This window comes from Exophiala xenobiotica (assembly GCF_000835505.1).
Source record: "Exophiala xenobiotica strain CBS 118157 unplaced genomic scaffold supercont1.7, whole genome shotgun sequence".
Classification (NCBI taxonomy): Eukaryota; Fungi; Ascomycota; class Eurotiomycetes; order Chaetothyriales; family Herpotrichiellaceae; genus Exophiala; species Exophiala xenobiotica.
This window is the reverse complement of record NW_013562488.1, coordinates 1,026,515-1,047,346: the sequence shown is the minus strand read 5'-3', so window position 1 is coordinate 1,047,346 and position 20,832 is coordinate 1,026,515. Positions and strand designations below refer to the sequence as shown.

Genomic DNA, 20,832 nt, shown 5'->3' with positions numbered 1-20,832 from the left:
CAGGACATCATCATTCTCGTTCTATCCTACTTCAAATCAACAACATTGATTGAACAGCCGTCTGGTTGTCCTCATCCTCATGCTCAGCCTTCAACCGTCTTGACGCTTTCTGCAGGCAAGGGTTCAACTGGACGCGCCCTCTTGAGCGATTCTTTGACCGGATGCTTCGCTTCGAAGATGACATCCAACTCCTCCAAAGTCCGGCCCCGGGTCTCAACAAAAAAGACGTATATCCAGAGCGCCTGCACCATGTTCCAGACAGTGTAAATGATGTAGATTCTCCAGCCAATGCGTTTGAGACCGATGGGAGTTCCATACGTGTTGACAAACTCCGCGACATTGAGGCAGAAATTGTTCAAGCCCATGCCTTTGGCACGGATGTTGGTATGCAGGCACTCGACAGGATAAGCCACGACCAGTGGATTGATGCCGGCACTGTGGAATATGCCCACAAAGAAGATGAACGCTATGGTCAAGTTGGACACCGCCTCGGCCTGGCTGGAGTGGTAGTGGGAGGTCAAGCCAGTCAAGCCGACCAGGCAGCAACACATGGACAGACATCCAAACATGAGCAGCTTGCGTCGTCCGACTCGGTCACAGACGAGCGAGCCGGTGGTGGCGCCCCCGAGCGCCGACACGTAGTAGGCAAGGTTATAGGTCAAGAGCCGGGATTGGCCTTTGACCCCTATGCTGCGAAGAATATTGGCCTGGTAGTACGTGGTCAAATTGCTGCCTCCCCATTGTCCTAAAATTACGAGGCACATAACATATCAGCACATATTACGCAGCGGAAGAACAATCGCAGGCGCGCCTGCGAAATGACAGTGGCAGTGTTTGGCTTACCGATGCATGCCATTGAGACGACCAAGAAGGTGCGATAGCGGTTGGCTCTGGTGCTGACCAGTTCCGAATAGTCGTACCATCTTTTGTCCGATGCGGCCTGTCTGATGCTGGCCCGCATCTCGGCCATCTCCAAGGCGATCAATGGCGAGTGCTCGTCTCCCGCGGCATGGTATTTGACCAGCAGGGCTTTGGCCTCGTCGAAGCGATCGTTGGCCACGAGCCATCTTGGAGATTCGGGCAAAAACAAGCTAAATGCCACTACCACGCCGGCCGGGACGACCTGCAGGATGAGCGGAAGCCTCCAAGACAGGTCGGAGTCGATGGGCCCTGATGCATATGCGATGGAGCTGGCGAGGATGGCCCCGATCAGCCAGAGGGAATTGTACAATAGTGTCGCCGGTCCTCGCCATTGAGGAGGACTGATCTCCGTCACAAACGCTGGAGCTGCGGACCTCACAATGGCGACCCCAAAGCCCGCTAGGAATCGACCCGCCATGTATGCGCCGGATGTCTTTGCTGTGGCCATGACAATCGCCCCCGTCAGGACAATGACGGCGCCCACAAACATACCAATGCGTCGACCGTACCGGTCCGATGCTGGGCCGGCCACAAACGAGCCAGCGAGGTTTCCGATGGTGTAGATGGCCGTGACGATCCCCAGATATCCTCCGGTCTTGGGGATATCCAGATCTTTATGCCAGCGAGAATTCGCATTCATGGCCGACGACAAGGAGCTGTCGAATCCCGTTCCCCATGAGTCTGCGAACGCGCTGGGGTTAGTACTCGTACTCGAAGAGGCCAGAAGGGAGCCTTTTCGTAACTGAGGACTCACTGCAATAAGCAACAAAGAGGAAGAAGCACAATCGAAGTGTGGTCGTCGAAGTAAACTTCAGCTTGGTCGCCTTGACCTGCGCTGTCATTTGCTCTCGCAGTTCCTCGCTGTCAAGGGTGACGGCATGGTCGTTGAGTACGAAACTGGTGTCCACAACCATGGGCTTCACGTCGGTCTTGCTGGCTTCGTGTCCTGCCTCGAGATGCACAGCATCGGAGCTAGGTTTGTCGGCCGCCATCTCATCAGAGTCGCGTGATTATGATTGGGGAAGTATGCACTTGAATTTTTCATTCCTTTGAAAGGGGCCGCGTCGAGGTATATATATCTGCGCCTCCATCGATGTCCGTGGGGAGCGAAACGAGGGGTCGCCAGGAGTTGATTCCATTCGAATGCTTCTCTGCCGTTTACTCCGTAGGTTAGGATGGAGATGGTGTGTGCGAGGGCGAGGCCCATGTTCATCCCGCATCCCACAGATTTCATCCCTCATCCCGCACAAAACTCCACGTGGACTGACCTACCGAACGGAGCGCCAATCACCCACAGGTAACCTCAAGTTGCCGGTCTTGGATGGGTTCGTACTGTATCCACTTTGACTTGACCTCGAGTACCTGGAATATCTGAGCCTGGTACGAGTAGAACACACGTACGCTCCTTGGGAGTCGGTCTGGACGGGCTCACCACATGTATGATTACTTCTGTAGGAGCATACCGAAGTGTATTATTACTGCATTCAGTCTAGGAACGGTCTATCTGGCATCTGTCAATCCTCCATACCATAGTATACCCATTGTGGTCTCTCCTTCAGGCCTTTGGCAGTGACTGTCAGCTTCTGACCGGGCACAACATCGAGACAGTTATCGCTCCACTCGGCTCCCTCATTGGTGAAGAACAGGCCTTTGATAGGCTTCGCTGCTGAGACCTCTAAAACTCCCTCACGAGAAGTCTCGACCTGTAATTGACGGTCCGGGAAAGTGAGATGTTTGAGTGGTTGAGGCCAGTCCACCTCCTGCGAAACAAGCCTCCCATCGAGGTCGAAGAGTTCGGACACCAACACGATGGGCTCGTTTGCTTTCGGGGTGGCGCCATGCATTACTTCCGTGGTCCCAGTGGCTTTGGCTTGGATCGTCTGCTCCATGGACGGCCGCACCTCGAGTCCCGATTGTACACCAATAAATCGTACCCGGATGCTCAGTTCTGTTGACGTGGTGGTCGCATTCGCGACCCAGACGGAATACGTCGAGTCTTTAGGAGGATATATATGAGGCGTTGCATGAGCAATGACACCAGCCGCGTCGGCCTTGGTCTTTCCGGTAACGAATGCCTCGTGCTGCTGGTTGGGTCGGGGGTTGATCTTTTCTATCCTAGCAATGCCTGTCACTAGAGGCTTCAAGGCTCGTGAGATGACATAGTAGGCCATTTTTGGACGCTCAAAGTAGTCGACAATCGCCCAGCTGACCACCGGCCATGTGTCGTTCGTCTAATATCCATGTCAGCCAGACGATACAAGATGCGACACACCCACGTCGAGGGGAGGCATTTCCTTACCTGCCAGACCAGTGCTCCTCCACACTTTCTCTGCTCAAATTGCCGGCGCCACCCTCGAAAAGCATAACCCATGGCTTCGCTTTGAACCAGTTGCGTCAGATACACGTACGTGGGTAGATTGAACGACATGCGAAAGTTCTCCCCCATACAAGTAAACATCCGCTTCTCATATGAACTCGCCTTGCAGTGAAACTCGAACTCTTCGCTTTGAGGATGCAGGTCTTTGCTGCTGCCGAAAAAGGTGGACTTGACAGTTTCCAGCGCCGGGCAAGACAGCATCCCAAACTCGGACACGAAGCGACCAGCAATGTCAGGGTAACGTTGGTACGGCAGAAGCATGCCGCTCGACACGTTCCATATATGGACGTCGCCGACCGTGCGGTCACTGTTGTTATCGACCCCTCCGAACGGGGAGCCAGGCCAGTATAGTGTTCCTGCAGAATGCGCTTGAACCAGGTCGGGTAGGATCCTCTCATAGATGAAGCGGCCTCCGAACGAGGACTCCAACCACTTGTCCTCCAGCATCTTCATATCATGGGAAAGACCTTCGTTTGCGATTTGGTAGTCTTCATTGTTACCTGCCCAGATAGCAAGAGATGGGTGGTGCCTCAGGCGCCGGATTGCTTGAATGGCTTCTTGCTTGACGCTCTCCCGGAACGCCTCGTCGGATGGATATTGTCCACATGCGAAGCAGAAATCTTGCCAGACTAGAACTCCTTTTCGATCGCACTCGTCATAGAATGCGTCGTCTTCATATATGCCGCCGCCCCAGACACGAAGCATGTTCTGGTTGCCTCTGACAGCCAGATCAATCCATCTCTGGTACCTTTCAGCTGTCATCCGGGGCAGAAAGGAGTCACCCGGGATCCAGTTGCTGCCGCCCATGAATATGGGCACACCATTGCACTTGAAGTAGAACGTAGAGCCGTCTTGTAAAGGTGATTGGATCAACTCGATACGACGAACACCAAAAGTTTGTTTTCTCGAATCCAGAACTTTGTCCGACTCGGAGCGCACAATGACATTGATCTGATACAGAGGCTGAGCGCCGTGGGTGTGAGGATACCATAATTTTGGATGAGTAAGCTTGAAGTTTGCTGTGTTCGTCTGAATCTTTTGAGTATCCAGAACAGTTCCATCGGGATCTAGCAGTTTGACTTCGCTAAGTTGTGAAGGGAGGCATGGTTCGATGGTGGTTTCGACTGTGACCGATGCTTCGCTGCAGTCTTCGGATAGATCGACGTTTACCTTGACATCCTCAATTCGGTGCGTGTATCGGTCAAGGTATACAGGCTTCCAAGGGCCGCAAGTCACCAAAGATGGGCCCCAATCCCAGCCGAAATGATACTGAGCCTTGCGTACGTAGACCCGGCCATAATGTCCGTTCCAGGCCAGTAAGTGGCCTTTCTGAGACCTTGAGGCTTCACCTCGATCGTATGCAGATGCGAAGACTATCTCCAACTCGTTGTCCGATCTCAGCAAGTCTGTCACATCCACACGATGGGATATGAACATATTGTCGGTCCTGTAAAAATTCAGCTTTGAGACCTCCATATACTGTGCGTTGGGATTACTTGAGAATCTCGCGCCCATTGAGCTTTACAGTGGCGAATGTGTCCAAACCTTCGAACACCATATCCACGAACTCATGTTGGCGGGAGGGTTGGAACTCGAAAGTCGTCTTGTAGGCCCAAGTCTTGCTGTGCACCCATTGGACATCTGCTTCATTCTTGCCAATGAAGGGGTCGGGAATGGCTTCGGCTGCCAACAGATCCAGGTGGATGCTACAGTCGAGCTGTTAGTTAAGTAGATCTCTAACGAGCGCAACAGGTCAGCATCATCTTGTCGGTTGCTTACTTGGTCGGGATCTGGGTACGACCACTAAGCCCATGGCCGTCACAGTCTCGCCAGGTCCAGGTGCTAAGCGGCGTTCTGGTCCGGTGCTGTGCCATCATGGGGTGCTTACAACTTCGACTCAGCTTGGAAGTCCATTCCGACAAGTTGTCTGCCATAAATATGATGGCTACGAAATCACCAATCGCGCCATGCGACCAAATTGAGCATAGTCTGACCTCTCGGAGGGGGCGCTGCATTTTCGTGGGATGCGGGATAAGCGCTGCGGGATGGTGAAATGTCCGTTCTGCTCAATTGGGCTGGGGACGCCTGTACTGGAGATGTTTGACACTGCGGTCTTTGGCGAGGGGGACTGCAAATTGCAAGACCAGGTGACGTTCCAAACTGAGCGTGACGGAACAGTTGTTCCAAGTTTCCGGTCCATAGCCAAAGTAGAGGACAATCACCGCGTCGCCGCCAGTCTGACGATCTATAGTCTATCACCCACGCCATTACTGACTGTCTTGTCGCTTTGCTTAGCCATGCGAAGACGATCCCATTGCATCGTCCTTCTTTCAACATCCCCGACACCTTTCTGCCATGGTCTGTGCTCATACACCAGCACGGCTCCTTGTTCCAGCAGTCTTTGCTGTAGCTGATCAATGTCAACATCCTCGACAGCCAGGCCAGCTTCAATGCACAATGCAGCCGCCAACCCCGCCGCCTGGCCGAGTGCCATCCAACATGGTTCCATACGGACAGTGGAGAAGCCAACGTGTGTAGCAGACACCGGGACTGGCGCGAGAAGATTGGTCAAAGGCGCGTCTGGAACCATCACCCCGTAAGGGATGGTGTACGGCGTGCAGGGATAGCTAAAGAACCCGTCGAGATGGACTCTGCCGGGCTCTCGCTTGCGTACGGCATGCGAGTCCAAGGCATAGTGGCTTGCCGTGACGCTGGTGCTGTGGATAGCCGGACACAGTCGCCTGCTACCGTCCGTTCTGCCTTCTTTTCTCCCGTTGGCGTCCTCACCATTAGAATACACCGATCCGGCGGCAGGCACGTCATTCGCCGTGAAGATGTACTTCCCTCTCATGCGCCGTCCTTCCCGCACGTACATCTGGCGCGGAAAGTTACCGTTGTCTCGATACTCGTCGGCTGCCCAGCCCCAATTTCGACACTGGTCACGGAACCACGCTGGCAGCGCCGAATCGTTCTGCGCAAAGTACAATAACCCCTCTGTGTACTCGCGCAACCGTCTTGCAAACGCATCGCGCCATGCCCAACCCGAGGTTGGGTAAGGCCAGTTCTCCTCGGGCAAGTCTGTGGAAATGAAGGCAAAATGCTGATTATTGCCATCGACCTTGTTGTTAGGTAGTCGAACGTTGCTTAGCAAACGCCGGATGCCATCCAGCTTGTTCGGGACCGGTGGCTGGTTCAGCGAGGCTCGCTTCAAGTTCAACGCCATTTGCTCTTGTGAGAGTTCGAGAACATCTACACCGGTATGTCGACCAGTGGCGACATCGTCGATGAGCGACACAAACTCTTCTCGATTGTAGTGCTCCGGCTTTTTGATGTCAACACGGTTGCACGGATCGTCAGTCATGCACAGCCGGTAGTTGTACGCCTGCACGGCGTTGTCGCCGCAGTGGGTGCTCCCAACGTCTTCAGGTCCGTACCACAGCTTGTACACCCTGCCTGCGCCGATTTCATGGTAGACATCCTGTCCCTCTCGACCAACGAAGAATGGAACTCCAGCGGCGGCAATAAGATCGCCCTCGTACGTTGCGTCCAGGAACATCCGACCACGATACGTTTCCGTCTGCTTGGTATCGAGATTAGTCACCTGGAGGGACACAATTGCTTCCGCATTCTGTTGGACATTCTCTGGCTCGAAGTCAAATTGTCGCTTGGTCAAGACCGTGATCTGCGGATACTCTAGGAGCCATTGATGGAACACAATTTCTGCGACAGACGGCTCGAAGTGGTATCCGCCATCGCAGTCGCGCGTTTGAGCTGAGTCAGCCCCGTATGTCGAATTATAGTACGTTTTGATCCGGCGCACAAACTCCAGAAAGAGCCCGCCCGTGGCTCCTCTTGTGGCAATGTCAGTGGCACCCAGACCGTTCGCTGGCAGCCCGCCGATGTAGGGCGTTCTCTCCAGGATGATGCTGGTCTTGGAGCGACGAGCCGCCGCAATGGCAGCTGTAATCCCGGCGGGTGTTGCGCCCACGATCACGAGGTCGGCTTCGCACATGATGGAAGTTGTCTTCGTCATCGTGCAAGGATGAGGATAGCTTCAGGGGCGAGTTCGTGGTCAGTATACCATCATCATTCGGATCGAGCTCTCGACAACGAAACCCACACACCGCAACGATACAAACTCACGATGAGACTTTATCGAAAATGCATAATGTAGAAGCTGAGTCCCATTAAATGATGGAACGGGCCTGGAGATTACCATTTCCGACCAGGTAAACCAGGGAACAATTGGACGCAATTCATGTCTGCCACAAAGTGGGGCAAAGATGTAGGTTGAGTGGGATGTACGATCTCTGATCTGAAAGCTACGAAGTCGGTCCTGGTAGCTCGGTAACTCATCCCGCATGACGATGGATGGATGGATGGATGGATGGATGGAAGGATGTAGATGTTCATCCCGCACCATCGCCAGGCAGTATCCCGCACGAGGCTGGGCAGCCTGTCTCCACGTCGCACACTCTCAGTTACCTACAAGGCATAGTTCAAGCCACGCTCTGTCGCCAATTCATAGTATGCTCATGACTTGTGTCGCAGACAAGTTTCCACGGTATATCGGCATTCGTTCGCCTCACTAGTCAAGTAAGCACTGCTCCAAATCGGCACCATGATTCAAAAGACAGCTTCAAACACTACAAACGGTGCCTTCGAGCTGAACACCGGAGGACACATACCAGCCATTGGGTTTGGAACATGGAAGAGCAAGCCCGAAGATGCCTATATCTCGGTGAAGACCGCGTTGCAAGTTGGGTACAGACACATTGACACTGCTTTTGTAAGTCCCCCTACACTTCTTTCCTTACCGCACAGAACACCGGAGATTGGCAAGACCAAGGTCCCTGTTGAAATACCTTATACTGAGGCTGACATCATTTTAGAACTATGGCAATGAAGCTGAGGTTGGAAAAGCCATCAAAGATAGTGGCGTACCGCGAGACGAAATATTCCTGACCACAAAGCTGTATGTGCCGTGAAGTTCGCGTCGATCATCGTCTATCAAGGTCCGCTTGAAAGCTGATCATTGAGGACTGTGGTTGTATAGCTGGAGCACCTACCATACTCGTGTCGCAGAGAACCTTGAACTCTCCCTACAACGACTTGGAGTTGATTATATCGATCTGTATCTGGTGCACTGGTTAGTCTTGCCCCAATATTTCACTGGGTATTTGTTCGCTCCAACCTGCTCGGTCCTCAACATCGGTATCACACTTATTCAATCAGGCCCGTCGCTATGAATCCACATGGCACACCGCCTATGTTCCCTTTGCTTCCGGACGGCACTCGAGATCTGCAGCATGACCGACATTTTGCAGCGACATGGCGAGACCTCGAAGCGCTGCAGAGTACAGGCAAAGTGAGAGCCATAGGTGTCGCCAATTTCGACGTGCACAACCTCGAGGTTCTGCGTAAAGAATGCACCGTCACTCCGGCCGTGAATCAAGTCGAACTCCATCCTTACCTCCAGCAGCGGAAGCTGAAGAAGTACTGCAAAGAGAGGGGCATTCATGTCACGGCGTACTCCCCGTAAGTGCAATGACTGCTTAAGGATGCCATTCGTCCTCGAACGCGAATCCGCAATGGCTGACTGATGGACTGCGGGTTCAATCAAGGCTCGGTTCCACCGACTCTCCGCTCAAAACCGAAGGTGTTGTAAAAGACATTGCCGCGGAGCATTCGTGCGATCCTTGCGCTGTCTTGCTGGCATGGGCATTACAGTCGGGCCACAGTGTCATTCCGAAGGTAAGTGGAATGCCCCCGTCTTTCTGTGTTGTGTGCCACGAGTGCAGAAGGTCCAATCTTCCAATCGTTGCGGACACCAAGCTGATGAAATCTGCTAGTCCATCACTCCCTCGCGTATCAAAAGTAATCTGCAGGCCGACTCGCTCACACTATCCGAGGAGGACACGAGGAAGATAGATCAACTTGAAAAAGGCCAGCGTTATTGCAACCCACCATGGGGCGTTACCGTGTTTGTAAGTCGACGTGAGTCTCTGTGGTTCTTTCAACTGCTGACAAATCTATCAGCATGATGAATAAAGTTATACAGGTGTTCTGTCGACAATCATGCTTGGAATCGGCGCGCTGATCTGAAGGATTTGAATATGGAAATAAGTAGAACTTACCCTGATGGAACCGAAAACAACCAGGTTAGAGTATCTTGTAGAAACTAGATTAGCTGTGTTGGAGAGGCTGGTTTGCCATTGACAGAATGCTGGTCCGGTCAAAGGATCTATTCAGATACTGATGTTGTCGCTTAACAATCGCAGAACTTGACTGTATTCCTGAGCGTTGCTATTCCGTCTCGCCGCCAACTTTGTTGAGACATGCTGCACGAGTTTCCGCCAGTGCCGTCGACATGCATGGCCGTCTTCTTTGTCAATGGCCGCTTCGATATCCTGTAGATCCGCGGTGATCGATACGAATGGAGAAGATGATGGACCCCGGGATTGTTGAGCATGAGAGCCCGCCTCAAGCCCAGACGAATTCTCTGCCGCTTGTGTACCAGCACCTTCATCGTCATGGCTCACACGGCCGATAAGATAGGCCCAGAGTGTCAACACGCCGAAATATAGTGCCGAGGGCTCATACGGGGAATATATGGTTGGGGAAAGGATGCCGCTAGCGGCCAACAGCCCATCAACAGCACCTTGGTCGCTCGGCGGTTCTGGATTCAGTGGAGGCATCAGATAGAGCTTTAGTAGATGTACGGCATGGCGAGCCGGTTCCGCCCCGACTTTGTGTTTCGTCAAGAGCCGAATGATGGCCGCACGAGTGTGTTGCTTCGGTGTCCGGCCCGTGCGTGAAAATCCGTCATTGGCAGCCTGTTCGAGGTCATCCAAAGGTGTACACAATGCGATGACCGTAATGTGGTAGACCGCTCTGCCATGAGTTTTCATAGCTCCCTCGGGACCTGCCATGAGTCGGCTATGGATCGCGGGAAGCACAGAGCCTAAGCGCGACAGCGCATGTCGGGTCTCGAAAAAGGGTTCTTTCTGGCGCCGCAGAAAATCTAGGACACCAGAAGAGAGGCCAAGAAGAATCAGAAAGTTCGAGAGTTGAGGAAGATTGGATGGTATCGACTTGTGGCCTTCAGCTTCGGAGAGAAGTGTATGACAAATCTGGTCGTATCTTGTGCGATACCATAGCCCGCGCTGTTTCTTATTTTTTTGTGCGCCTTGGGTGAACGCTTGCCACTCTGCTTCGTCGGTGGGAAGCTCAAGCTTTATAGAATACATCGACGATCTGTTTGAAAGAGGGATTAAAAGTATGAGACTGGGCGGGAGGAGGGAGGTCTTACATGCTCCTTGAATGTCCAAAAAACAAGGCATGCTGAACATCTAGAGCGAAAACGAAGAATGCAAATCTGGGGCATATCAGTTCTCCATTGCTGTTGACCGGATCAAGAGCATTCAAAGCTCACCTTTTCGCACTTTCGTTTTGGATTGAGTTGACGCCTGCACTTCCCTCGGTTGACGATGACGCTGCAGGGCCCTGGAGATAGGTACTTTCGAAGAGCCCGAGTCGCCGGCAGAGCGTGACTAGTACGCCGTGGAAGATATCACTGAGCTCCATAGCTGCTCTGTCTGCAAGGTACATGCCAGAATATTCGACTAGCAGCCTAGACCGTCAGGTTAGCGAGTTGTACAGTTGTAGAAGGTTTGAATATGTGAATACGTACATTGCTTGAAGAGTTCCCAGATCAGCCGAATAGATTGTATTCTGTTCGACATACTAGGGGAAGGCAGTCAGTCTCACTTCTGTGCGCGATTGAAGTATAAATCTTACTCGTAGAAGCTGATCTTGAATGTACCTGAGTAAAGCACATCCTATATCATACAACCCATTCTCTTGAGAAGTGAGGAGGCCGACACAAAATATTGTAGCACAGAGCTGCCTGTGAATGAAATCGAAATTGAATGTCGGCCGATGAAAAATGGCAAGAGTTTCCATTATGTGTAGAAAGGCATGATTAAGGAGATGCGACATCCCTTGAAAATCGAAGGCGCGATTAGCCTCAATGACCTTGTACTTCGGTAAGCCAATGTTCGCGGAATCTCGGAGATGGCCTCATTGAATTACTGGTCCCAAGGTGGTCAGGAAACCATAGACTTCCTGACTGATGTAGAGATCTTGGACGATGAGAGGATCAATCCAGTCATCATAAGGAGACTAGTTTATTGGAGCAAATCAGGCCTGAAGCAATATATTAATGACTTGATCGACTTACAACTTCGAGGCCTTCCTGACTCTCATCAACCTGGCTGATTGGCTCAGCATTGCCTGGAATGACAGGCAGAGGATTTTGATGAATCCAGCCCCAGTCTTGAGCGAGATCGAGGCTGGGAGACGCGAACTGAAAGATCTCTGGAAACGCCAGAGTGGACTGGTTGTCCATGGTCACATCGTTCAGGATAGGACCATCGGTCGCAATACCTGTTTGAGAAAACTCGAAACGTTCCTCGGGTCGCTGAGCAGGAAGCGCATTGTCGGGGGCACCCGAGGGAGACACTTCATGGACGACGACTGGCGACGTGATACCAGTGGTGCTAGGTGTGCCTTTTGACGCTTTCCCATGTTTCAACGTCAAATGCCGCTGCAAGAGATCTCTTCGGTAGAAATATCGGTCACATTGAGGACATCGAATAGTAGCATTGCTGTCTGTGAAGACGATTGGGTCAACTTTACCTGTCCTCCAGGGAGAAGTATCTGATGCACATACGGTTAAGCTTGTGCCGGGTCAGGTGTTCGGCTCTTCGAAAACTCTTCCCACAGTCCGAGTAGTCGCAATAATGACGCGCGACTGGCTTGCCGTTGGACATTGATGGACGATGTGTGGGTGCTCAAGATCTGTGGCGCATAACGAACTGTGATGGGCGTCTTGGGGGAGAAGCTGGCAGCTATGGGTTGTCGATGGCGGGGGAGGAGGCTAGCGAGGCTACAAGGGCTCGAAGGCTACCTAAGGTAGTCACTAACTTAACCACGACTCGGCTGACTTGCCCAATAACGCCCCTACGAGCCCTGGACTCTCCATCCCCGTCAACGATGAACAGACTCCTTGTGCGCCTCATTCCTCTAGAAACCCTTCGGCAACGCAATGTCTACTAGGCTATTATGCTCTCACCTCCCAGATGGCTGAACAGAATCACACGTTCAGCGAGATGTGTCCTGCATCCTCGAACTGCCCATCGAACACTCGCGAGTGTTGTCAACCCTTCTCCGCCTGCGGTACGTGAGGAGGCCATCCGCCTCCGCGAATATCAAGAAGAATGCATACAATCGGTCCTCTCATATCTCAGTAAAGGCCACAAACGCTTGGGCATATCTCTCGCTACAGGAAGCGGCAAGACAGTATGTCGTTGTCTGCACACTCTCTCAAGCACAGACTGACCTTCCTTAGGTTATTTTTACACAATTGATCGACCGCGTTTCCCCTCCAAGCCGCGATGCCCAACAGACCCTCATCCTCGCCCACCGGCGCGAGCTCGTCGAGCAAGCTGCCCGGCACTGCGAACGTGCGTATCCGGATAAAAGTATAGAAATCGAAATGGGCGAGACTCGAGCCACAGGCGCAGCGGACATAACGATTGCCTCCGTCCGCAGCATGGTCTCAGGCGACCGCCTCTCAAAATACCGGCCTGACCGGTTCAAGCTGGTCCTTGTCGACGAGGCCCATCACATCGTCGCCCCAGGTTACCTCCAAGTCCTCGAGCACTTCGGCCTCGATACGAAACGCGAGACATGTCCAGCCCTGGTTGGCGTATCTGCGACATTCAGCCGCTTCGACGGGCTTCGTCTCGGCGCTGCGATTGATCATATCGTCTACCACAAAGACTACGTCGACATGATCGGCGAAAAGTGGTTGTCCGACGTGATGTTCACGACCGTCAAGTCTAAAGCGGATCTGTCCAAGGTCCGGTCAGGCCAGGACGGCGACTTCCAAACTGGCCAGCTCAGCGCGGCCGTCAATACCGAAATCACAAACGACATCACGGTCAAGGCCTGGCTGAGCGAAGCAGGCAATCGACAATCCACGCTGGTCTTCTGTGTCGACCTCGCCCACGTCGACTCTTTGACTTCGACATTCCGCAGACATGGCATCGACGCGCAATACATTACCGGCGCAACGAAGAAGCGTGTGCGCGGTGAACGATTGGAATCATTCAAAAAGCGCGAATTTCCCGTGCTACTCAACTGCGGCGTTTTCACCGAAGGCACAGACATGCCGAACATAGACTGCGTATTACTCGCCAGGCCAACCAAGTCCAGAAATCTGCTCGTGCAAATGATCGGACGCGGTATGCGCCTCTATCCTGGTAAGAAGGATTGTCACGTCATCGATATGGTAGCGAGTCTGGAGACAGGCATCGTCACGGTCCCGACGCTGTTTGGTCTCGATCCGAGTGAAATGGTCAGAGGCGCCAGGCTGGACGATCTGAAAGACCTCAAGGACAAGCCCAACGAAGAAGGGGATACATCAGTATCCCAGCTCGCACGGAGCCTGGGACCGCATATCACAGGCGACCACCGCTTAGACTTCACGCACTACGACAGTGTGCATGACTTGATCGAAGACACCTCCGGCGAGCGCCACGTGCGCGCCATGTCGCCCAACGCGTGGGTGCAGGTCGATTCGCAGAAATACATTCTAGCGGCGAAGGGAGGGGTCCTGACGCTCGAGTCTCGCGTATCGCCATCCGGACCCGAACCACAGTTCGCAGTCGTCTGGAAACACAGCCTGCCGATGACGGAGGCCAGTAAGTCGCCGTGGTCGCGGCCGCGGGTCGTCGCAACCGCAAGCACGCTCTCTGATGCACTGCATGCCGCGGACACGTTTGCATCACGCAAGTTTGATCGGGTCTTCATTGCCACGAGCACCAATTGGCGCAAGACCCCGGCGAGTGAGGGGCAGTTGACCTTTCTGAATCGTCTGCGCGACGTTTCGGAGGACGATGTCGAACCGTTGACGAAGGAAGATATTACCAAGGGTCAGGCAGGCGATATGATTACGAAGATCAAGTTCGGGGCAAGAGGCAGATTTGATGCGTTGCAGGTCAAGACACGAAAGGCCGAGAGAGAAATGGAGAAGCGGCGTAAGGCCACGGAGATGAGGGAGCGTGAGACTGTCAGGGTTGGGCCGCTGGAAGCTTGACAACGGTAAGGTGTACGAGTATCGTTTTCAAATCAATGTATTTGCAACCCGCTCTAGCATGATAAAATGGTACATACATCCCTCCATAAGCACTTGATCCACAGGCTTCACAACATCAGACAAGCAGTGACTGGCCCGACTGGGTTGGATGCTTCGACCCTGATTTGCCGCAAGTACAGAACCACACGAACAATTTCGAATCAGCTTTCATGTTGCGAACAGCCTGCCACTTATTTGAGATGACTGATAATAGCCTGTGCATATTCGTGCGTCTTAGCCTTGCCGCCTAAATCGCCGGTCAAGGTTTTGCCCTCAGCGAGCGTGTCGAAGATAGCACTCTCGATCTGAACCGCATGTTCATTGAGACCCATATGCCGTAACATCATGATACTGCTGAGAAGGAGGGCAGTTGGGTTGGCCAGTCCCTTTCCGGCAATATCCGGAGCTGAACCATGGACAGCTTCGAAGATTGAGCACTCGTCACCAATGTTGCCGGAGGGAGTAAGCCCCAAGCCACCAATCAACCCTGCGCACATGTCGGAAAGAATGTCACCGTACAGGTTCGGCATGACGAGCACCTTGTCTGAGTACGGGCCTGGATCAGTTGTGATTTTGAGGCAGGCGTTGTCCAGAAGCTCGGCGTCGAATTCAATATCAGGGAAATCCTTTGCGACATCTCTTGCCGTACTAAGGAAGAGACCGTCGGACATCTTCATGATAGTAGCTTTGTGAACAACGCGAACCTTCTTCTTGTTGACGTCGCGGGCATATTGGAATGCATATCTCAGGACTCTTTCTGAAGCTTCACGTGTGATGAGCTTGATTGACTGAACAACACCATCCACCACGACGTGCTCGATACCAGAATATTCTCCCTCAGTGTTTTCTCGGATCAACACGGTGTCCACGTTATCGTAGGCTGTCTTGTAGCCTTGAATACTTCGGCAAGGACGGACGTTGGCAAAAAGGTTGAAAGTACGACGGAGAGTGAGGTTTAGCGACACGTGCCCCTTGCCGACAGGAGTCGCCAGAGGTCCCTTCAAGGCCACATAGTTCTTCTGCACTGATTTAATAGACTCTTCTGGGATAGTCGTTCTGCCGTCGACCAAGCGAGGGGTAACATCCACGGGCTCCCACTTGATCGGGACTTTTGCAGCTGTGTAGATGTCCTTGACCGATTGCGAGATTTCGGGTCCGATGCCGTCTCCTTCTATTAATGTGACCGTGTATTTTCCGTCTGATCCTTTCGTGCCCTTGAACTTGGCAACTTTATCCTCTTCTTTCGTGGTTATGAAACGTCTGGGCTGTTCCTAAGAAACCACCATCAGCCAGTTGATCTCCGAGAAGCTTTAGAAAACCCCGGAAACCTACCTGGAAGGATGCGGCAGCCCACACTGGCTGTTGGTAGGCTTTTCGCAAGCACTGGCGAGCTGGAGTAGCGAGTACTCTCGACGCAATCATGGTGGGCGGATGCTGCTAGAATTGCTGTGTTGATGAGCCAAAAAACTTCAAGAGATACTCGTAGTCACAGCACGCAGCATCTAAAGAGTGACCGAGGGCAGAGAGGAGCTGCTATCGTGAATGCAAGGTGAGCTGGAGGTGGTGGAGCTTTGAAGAGCATGCTTTTTTATCTGCGCAGGACCAACCGAAAGCCAATTGCATCACATCTGCCCGTCGACCAATCGGCACAAGGTTCTGCTCAAGCTTTTTCACGTGATGTGCCAAGACATGCGCGTCCTTTGGTGAGACTTGAACGGGCCCCTTAGGACATCAAGGCTGACTTGGAGGCAATTCAATGTACAAGGGGAACAGCTAGAATTGTTGAGATAGGTGGAGAATATCCAGGAAGTTGGTCGGTTGATGAGCACGATGGACGACCGAGAGAGGACCGTCGTCACCCATTACAACATACCAACCGCCAACCCGTCAGAATGGCCCAAGGAGCTGGATGAGAGTGACGATGAAGCTCCGGACGCCATCGGCATCAGACGCTCTCGGTCACGTTACTCTGCTCTGGAAAGAACTGCGAGTGAGAGGAACAGTATACTGCCTGGATCTCAGCAGACCAAGGATGGTCGAGCGAACCTGGTCTCCAAGGATGAGCAGGATCCCTTGGGAGCTCATCAAAGCGTCATGAACACTCTGAGGCGCGCGGGCATGAAAGTGGATGAAGATACACGCCTGCGAAACAGATTCATGCTCTCCTCGACCACGTTTTCGCCTGGCATGTTTCTGTCAGTAGCACACCGCGAAGCTTCCACCGAGGACCTCCTGCGAGGTCTGGAATATTTGTCCAGATCCATCGACCAAAAGTCGTCATCGCTGAAAGCCTTGGTTGAAAACAATTTTGAGCGTTTTGTCCGTGCTAAAGCTACCATCGACAATGTTTACACGGAGATGCGGAATCAGGGTGTCGAACCTGCTGAAGCCGTGCCACCAACATCCCCAAGACACTCTCGCCGGACCAGTGGTATACATTTTCGAAATGTTAGTAGCGGCAGTGCAGCCGGTATGACTGCCCCCCATCCACGGCCAAGCAAAAATGCCCTTCGCAAGGAGACAGATTATGGTGTCCAAGGCATCAGAGGACCACTTTTGGAGGTCTCACAGAAAGCAGAGGATGTCTGGGGACCAGCTTTGGGTGGCAAGGAACGCGAAACGAATCTGAAAGCCATTGCGGATGCCGTAGCCAAGGATCGCGCTCTATACGACCTGGGTTCGAACCTCAACTATGCGATCAAGCAAAAAGACTACGACAAAGTTGTTGAGCTCTATGATGCTGCTCGGCGATATGTTGCCGAAGCCAAGTCCTTAAGCGAGGGAGTAGTGCAATACGGTCGCACACTCTCAGATGACCAAATACACAAAATCTTGGCCATTGGACGCATGTGGACAGATGCAGAGGAGCAAATCAAGGCTCTGAAGAGGGATGTCTGGCGAAGACTCTCTAATGTCTCTTCGGCCTTGCCACTTCCTGGTGCGTCTCAAGCGGAGGAGCACATGGAGCTCATCAGAGTCTTGCTGCATCTTGGTGTTGAAGAGAGCCCGATCTGGGTATTCCTCCTCAGCCGCTACGATTATCTCAAGAACAAGATTGCTGCGGTCGTTGAAAGATCGAAGATCGAGATTGAGATTTTGCGCCGTCGACTTGCAGCTGGAGAGGCTCCATCGTCAGAAATTGTTGCGGCGTTCCTACGACAGGCGTCCAAAGATCGGCCGGAAGCTCTTGATACCGAAGATGTCGTCGATTTCTGGAATTGTATTCTGACGTATCTGACCAAACTGCTGTCTCTGTCCAGTGGACTACTGGGAGAGGTCGTGGACTTTTGGGAGTCGGCCCAGTCGTTTCTCAATTCTACCAATCAGAATAATTTGCCGGCAGGTTGGGAGGGAGAAAGCAGAAAGCACCATCAGTTATCGGATCCAGAAATCAATGCCTTGCGCAGTGGGTTGACTGAACTCGTAGGGCAGCTCAGAGACGCTGTATTTTCACTCTTCGCCGATCCTCCGACTGAGGATATCTCGTCGCTCTTCTCCCCAGCACCTGGCTCTGCTGGAACTCCGACGACTCCTCTTACTGGAACTACTTTCTCTCCGACAGATGGTAGGATCGGCGCGCTCGATCCCCAAAACCTGCCAGCAGCCGCTGCGAAGAAGGGTGAGCCATGGGAGGACTTCGCTTTCTGGCCTCCTCACTCCAACGCACTTAGTGCGGTACAGTATCTCGAAAAGATACTTGCTCTCGTCGGTGCTGCTGCGAATGAAATGATTGCTCTCGGCCCCGTGAGCAACAACAATGCAACATGCGAGAAGATCAAACTCATGATCAGTGGAGCTCGGGAGAGATGTATGCGTGCTGTCTGTGAAGCGTGGAGCAAAGACGCAGAAAGCTGCAAATCACTCGAAGATTGGGTGCGGGCGCCCGAGAAACGAGACCAAACCCGCATGCCAGGCTATTTTCAGGCATTCGAACGGAAGATCCTGCTCGGCATGCAGCAGGTATTGTACTTTTCGAATGCGAACACAAAGCCAGGAAGCCGAGACATCATCACTCCGCCATCAACGAAGCTGTTGCAAATGGTTCGAACACAATTCGTGAGCAGCGTCTACAAAGCCGTCAGCGGCATGCTCGAAAATGCAGAAGCCTCGAGACAGGGCGACGAGGACGACTGGGTTCTTGTAACAAGCTTGGACTCTATTACTGATGGCGCGGCACCAAACGAAACGGTTACGCAAGATGCTATCAATGCATCAAGTCGGAATGTCCGCATGCTGCTGACCATGTCGAACCTGAAGGCCCTGCGCAACGAGCACGTGCCGTCTCTTATTCAAGTCTTTGAGTCATCCTTCTCCGTCAAACTCGCCGAAGAGTCCAAGACCATCAGGGATGTGTTTGGCCAAATCGACGCAAAACTGTTCCACTCATACACACGACCTATGGTAGCCACATTAACCAAGATCATCAAAGACGGCATCAATGCGCCCGACTGGGCCCCGAATACGTCTCGTCCCGATCAGGTCCGACCGTATGTCTACGCGACATTGATGACGCTAGTCATGATGCACACGGAAGTATCTACCACGGTGTCGAGCACAGGCTCGAGCAGTCCTCTCCTCAGCGAGATATTGTCGTACTTGCTTGAGAACATCTCCCAAGCCCTCCTCGACGGCTTCAAAGAGCGCAAGCCGAACACATATACCCTGCCCGCTCTCATGCAAGCCACGCTAGACACCGAGTTTATAGCGCAGACAATGACGCATTACGCCACTTCCAAGGCTGGGGAGATCCAGGGTCAAATATACACCGAGCTGGACAAGCGCACGACAAATGAAGCTAGAACAAGGCTGCAGCAGGAACTCGGCGACATGCGGATCGTGCTTAAGAAGCTTCGCGACGGAAGCAGGAATAGTTTCGGCTGTTTCAAGAAGCAGCGAACGTCGGATAAGGAGCGCGGCCGTCCGGAGAGAAAGGCGACTGGAACATAGAACGGCTCATCCAGGATCACTTTCATGAAAGTAACTCCGTATGGTGAAGGTGGAACAGATCATCTCCCCCTTCGTCCTCTCCTCCCACGTCCTCTCCTTCCACCACGCCCAGCACGCGTAGAGCCCGCTTTCTTTTCTTCTGGTTCTTGTTCTTCATCCTCCTCGCTCTCCTCTTCCTCACCAGTCGCCGGCTCTTCCTCGTTCTCATCGCCAGCGTCGTCCATAGTCTGATCCTCATCCGCGACACTATTCGCCTTACTCGTTCGTCTACTGCTCCTTTCCGTCTCGATTTCATTCTGTAGCCTTGAAGATCGCCCGGCCCGGCGTGTCGTTCTGCCCGTCCCTCTGACCGAACTCCTTGTCGACCCTCCACCCGGATTAGGTGACGACCTTGGCTCATCCGTATCCGCCACCGTACTTCCCCGTCTCGACCATTCCGGACTCTGCGTCCCGTCGGGAGCCAGGCGTTTCCGCCACATCAAGTCTTCAAAGTCTTCGTGTGGGAGCTCAAAGTCCCTGAAATACGCACTCCCTTTAGCTGGATCGTCCGAGATGTTGGCCACAGAGTCCTCACGATCGTCGAGTTTGGCCAAGTCGTACAGCGACGAGAGTTTGGCCCATATGCCTGAGATAGTTGTGTGCGCGTCTTCGGCGTTGATAACACCCTGGGACAGCAGGTGTTCGCGGATCGCGATGATGCGGAAGTGTTTGTGCATGCCGACGGGTTTCCAGCGAACCAGAGCTTGGAGGAGTGCTGATTCTTGGTCGTCGGTCCAGTGGGATGGCGACATTTGGGGGTTGGATTCCTCCGTTGTAGTCATGGTTGCCATCTTCTGAGCTTACCCCTCGTGGGACTTCGTAGCTTCTCCGACCCTTCTGCGATGGTGGTATAGTCCTCACCGGAGTGTCGATGCCCGACTCTCTGGCTAGGTACTTGGAGTCTGATTCTAACTTCAATGCTCTGCACAAAGGTTGGATTGTTCCGATGCTTCTTTGGCGCGTCAGTGGTCAATCCGAGTAGTTTCGCAGCCGGCTTCTGCGGAGCGTCCTGAGTCTTTCGCTATCTGTATCCTCAATCGTTAGTCAAATGATGCTCGATACTGTCTTCTATCCTTGGAAAAAGTGTTCGCATTTTAGTAGAGTTGCCGCTTTTAGAAACCGCTCTCGAGCGCACGGACTGGGGGCTAGGTGCACGAGACGCTTATCCCAGTTGGTCTACTCCGTAAACACCTGTCGCGCTTGCACATGTCGAGGGTAGGTAGGTAGCCCTGCAACACCCGTTGATAGACCCTCGTACCACAATTTCATGCATTTCACGCACTATTGAGGTCATGATAGTAGGTACCTAACCCTGGGCGGCTTGCCCCCAACGCACTTAGGTGCA

The 20,832-nt window shown here is 53.0% G+C and overlaps 9 protein-coding genes across 9 annotated transcripts; 3 read left to right on the top strand and 6 right to left on the bottom strand.

Moving 5' to 3' along the window:
- Positions 1 to 83: 83 nt before the first annotated feature.
- On the bottom strand, positions 84 to 1,561 carry PV05_11091 (uncharacterized protein; the record flags this gene model as incomplete). The annotated part of the gene is made up of 2 exons (XM_013454541.1): positions 84 to 745; positions 844 to 1,561. 2 exons carry the CDS (start codon positions 1,559 to 1,561, stop codon positions 84 to 86), a joined length of 1,380 nt encoding a protein of 459 aa, XP_013309995.1.
- Positions 1,562 to 2,435: 874 nt separating this feature from the next.
- Positions 2,436 to 5,313, bottom strand: PV05_11090 (uncharacterized protein; the record flags this gene model as incomplete). The annotated part of the gene is made up of 4 exons (XM_013454540.1): positions 2,436 to 3,152; positions 3,221 to 4,745; positions 4,795 to 5,004; positions 5,078 to 5,313. 4 exons carry the CDS (start codon positions 5,311 to 5,313, stop codon positions 2,436 to 2,438), a joined length of 2,688 nt encoding a protein of 895 aa, XP_013309994.1.
- A 230-nt stretch (positions 5,314 to 5,543) lies between these two features.
- On the bottom strand, positions 5,544 to 7,310 carry PV05_11089 (uncharacterized protein; the record flags this gene model as incomplete). The annotated part of the gene is made up of 1 exon (XM_013454539.1): positions 5,544 to 7,310. The coding sequence occupies one exon, from the start codon at positions 7,308 to 7,310 to the stop codon at positions 5,544 to 5,546; it is 1,767 nt and encodes a 588-aa protein (XP_013309993.1).
- A 609-nt stretch (positions 7,311 to 7,919) lies between these two features.
- Positions 7,920 to 9,349, top strand: PV05_11088 (uncharacterized protein; the record flags this gene model as incomplete). The annotated part of the gene is made up of 7 exons (XM_013454538.1): positions 7,920 to 8,087; positions 8,191 to 8,273; positions 8,355 to 8,447; positions 8,534 to 8,836; positions 8,923 to 9,052; positions 9,151 to 9,285; positions 9,338 to 9,349. The coding sequence occupies 7 exons, from the start codon at positions 7,920 to 7,922 to the stop codon at positions 9,347 to 9,349; spliced, it is 924 nt and encodes a 307-aa protein (XP_013309992.1).
- A 197-nt stretch (positions 9,350 to 9,546) lies between these two features.
- PV05_11087 (uncharacterized protein) lies at positions 9,547 to 12,132 on the bottom strand (the record flags this gene model as incomplete). The annotated part of the gene is made up of 8 exons (XM_013454537.1): positions 9,547 to 10,555; positions 10,611 to 10,676; positions 10,734 to 10,931; positions 10,992 to 11,044; positions 11,099 to 11,335; positions 11,393 to 11,482; positions 11,541 to 11,971; positions 12,033 to 12,132. The coding sequence occupies 8 exons, from the start codon at positions 12,130 to 12,132 to the stop codon at positions 9,547 to 9,549; spliced, it is 2,184 nt and encodes a 727-aa protein (XP_013309991.1).
- Positions 12,133 to 12,375: 243 nt separating this feature from the next.
- PV05_11086 (uncharacterized protein) lies at positions 12,376 to 14,646 on the top strand. Its single transcript, XM_013454536.1, has 2 exons — positions 12,376 to 12,661; positions 12,711 to 14,646. Exons 1-2 carry the CDS (start codon positions 12,425 to 12,427, stop codon positions 14,460 to 14,462), a joined length of 1,989 nt encoding a protein of 662 aa, XP_013309990.1. The 5' UTR covers positions 12,376 to 12,424; the 3' UTR covers positions 14,463 to 14,646.
- On the bottom strand, positions 14,482 to 16,080 carry PV05_11085 (isocitrate dehydrogenase [NAD] subunit 2, mitochondrial). The gene is made up of 2 exons (XM_013454535.1): positions 15,834 to 16,080; positions 14,482 to 15,772 (listed from the first exon to the last, which is right to left on the bottom strand). Exons 1-2 carry the CDS (start codon positions 15,921 to 15,923, stop codon positions 14,693 to 14,695), a joined length of 1,170 nt encoding a protein of 389 aa, XP_013309989.1. The 5' UTR covers positions 15,924 to 16,080; the 3' UTR covers positions 14,482 to 14,692.
- A 168-nt stretch (positions 16,081 to 16,248) lies between these two features.
- PV05_11084 (uncharacterized protein) lies at positions 16,249 to 19,510 on the top strand. The gene has a single exon (XM_013454534.1). It carries the CDS (start codon positions 16,323 to 16,325, stop codon positions 19,446 to 19,448), a length of 3,126 nt encoding a protein of 1,041 aa, XP_013309988.1. The 5' UTR covers positions 16,249 to 16,322; the 3' UTR covers positions 19,449 to 19,510.
- PV05_11083 (uncharacterized protein) lies at positions 19,133 to 20,551 on the bottom strand. Its single transcript, XM_013454533.1, has one exon. The coding sequence runs from the start codon at positions 20,276 to 20,278 to the stop codon at positions 19,508 to 19,510; it is 771 nt and encodes a 256-aa protein (XP_013309987.1). The 5' UTR covers positions 20,279 to 20,551; the 3' UTR covers positions 19,133 to 19,507.
- Positions 20,552 to 20,832: the final 281 nt, after the last annotated feature.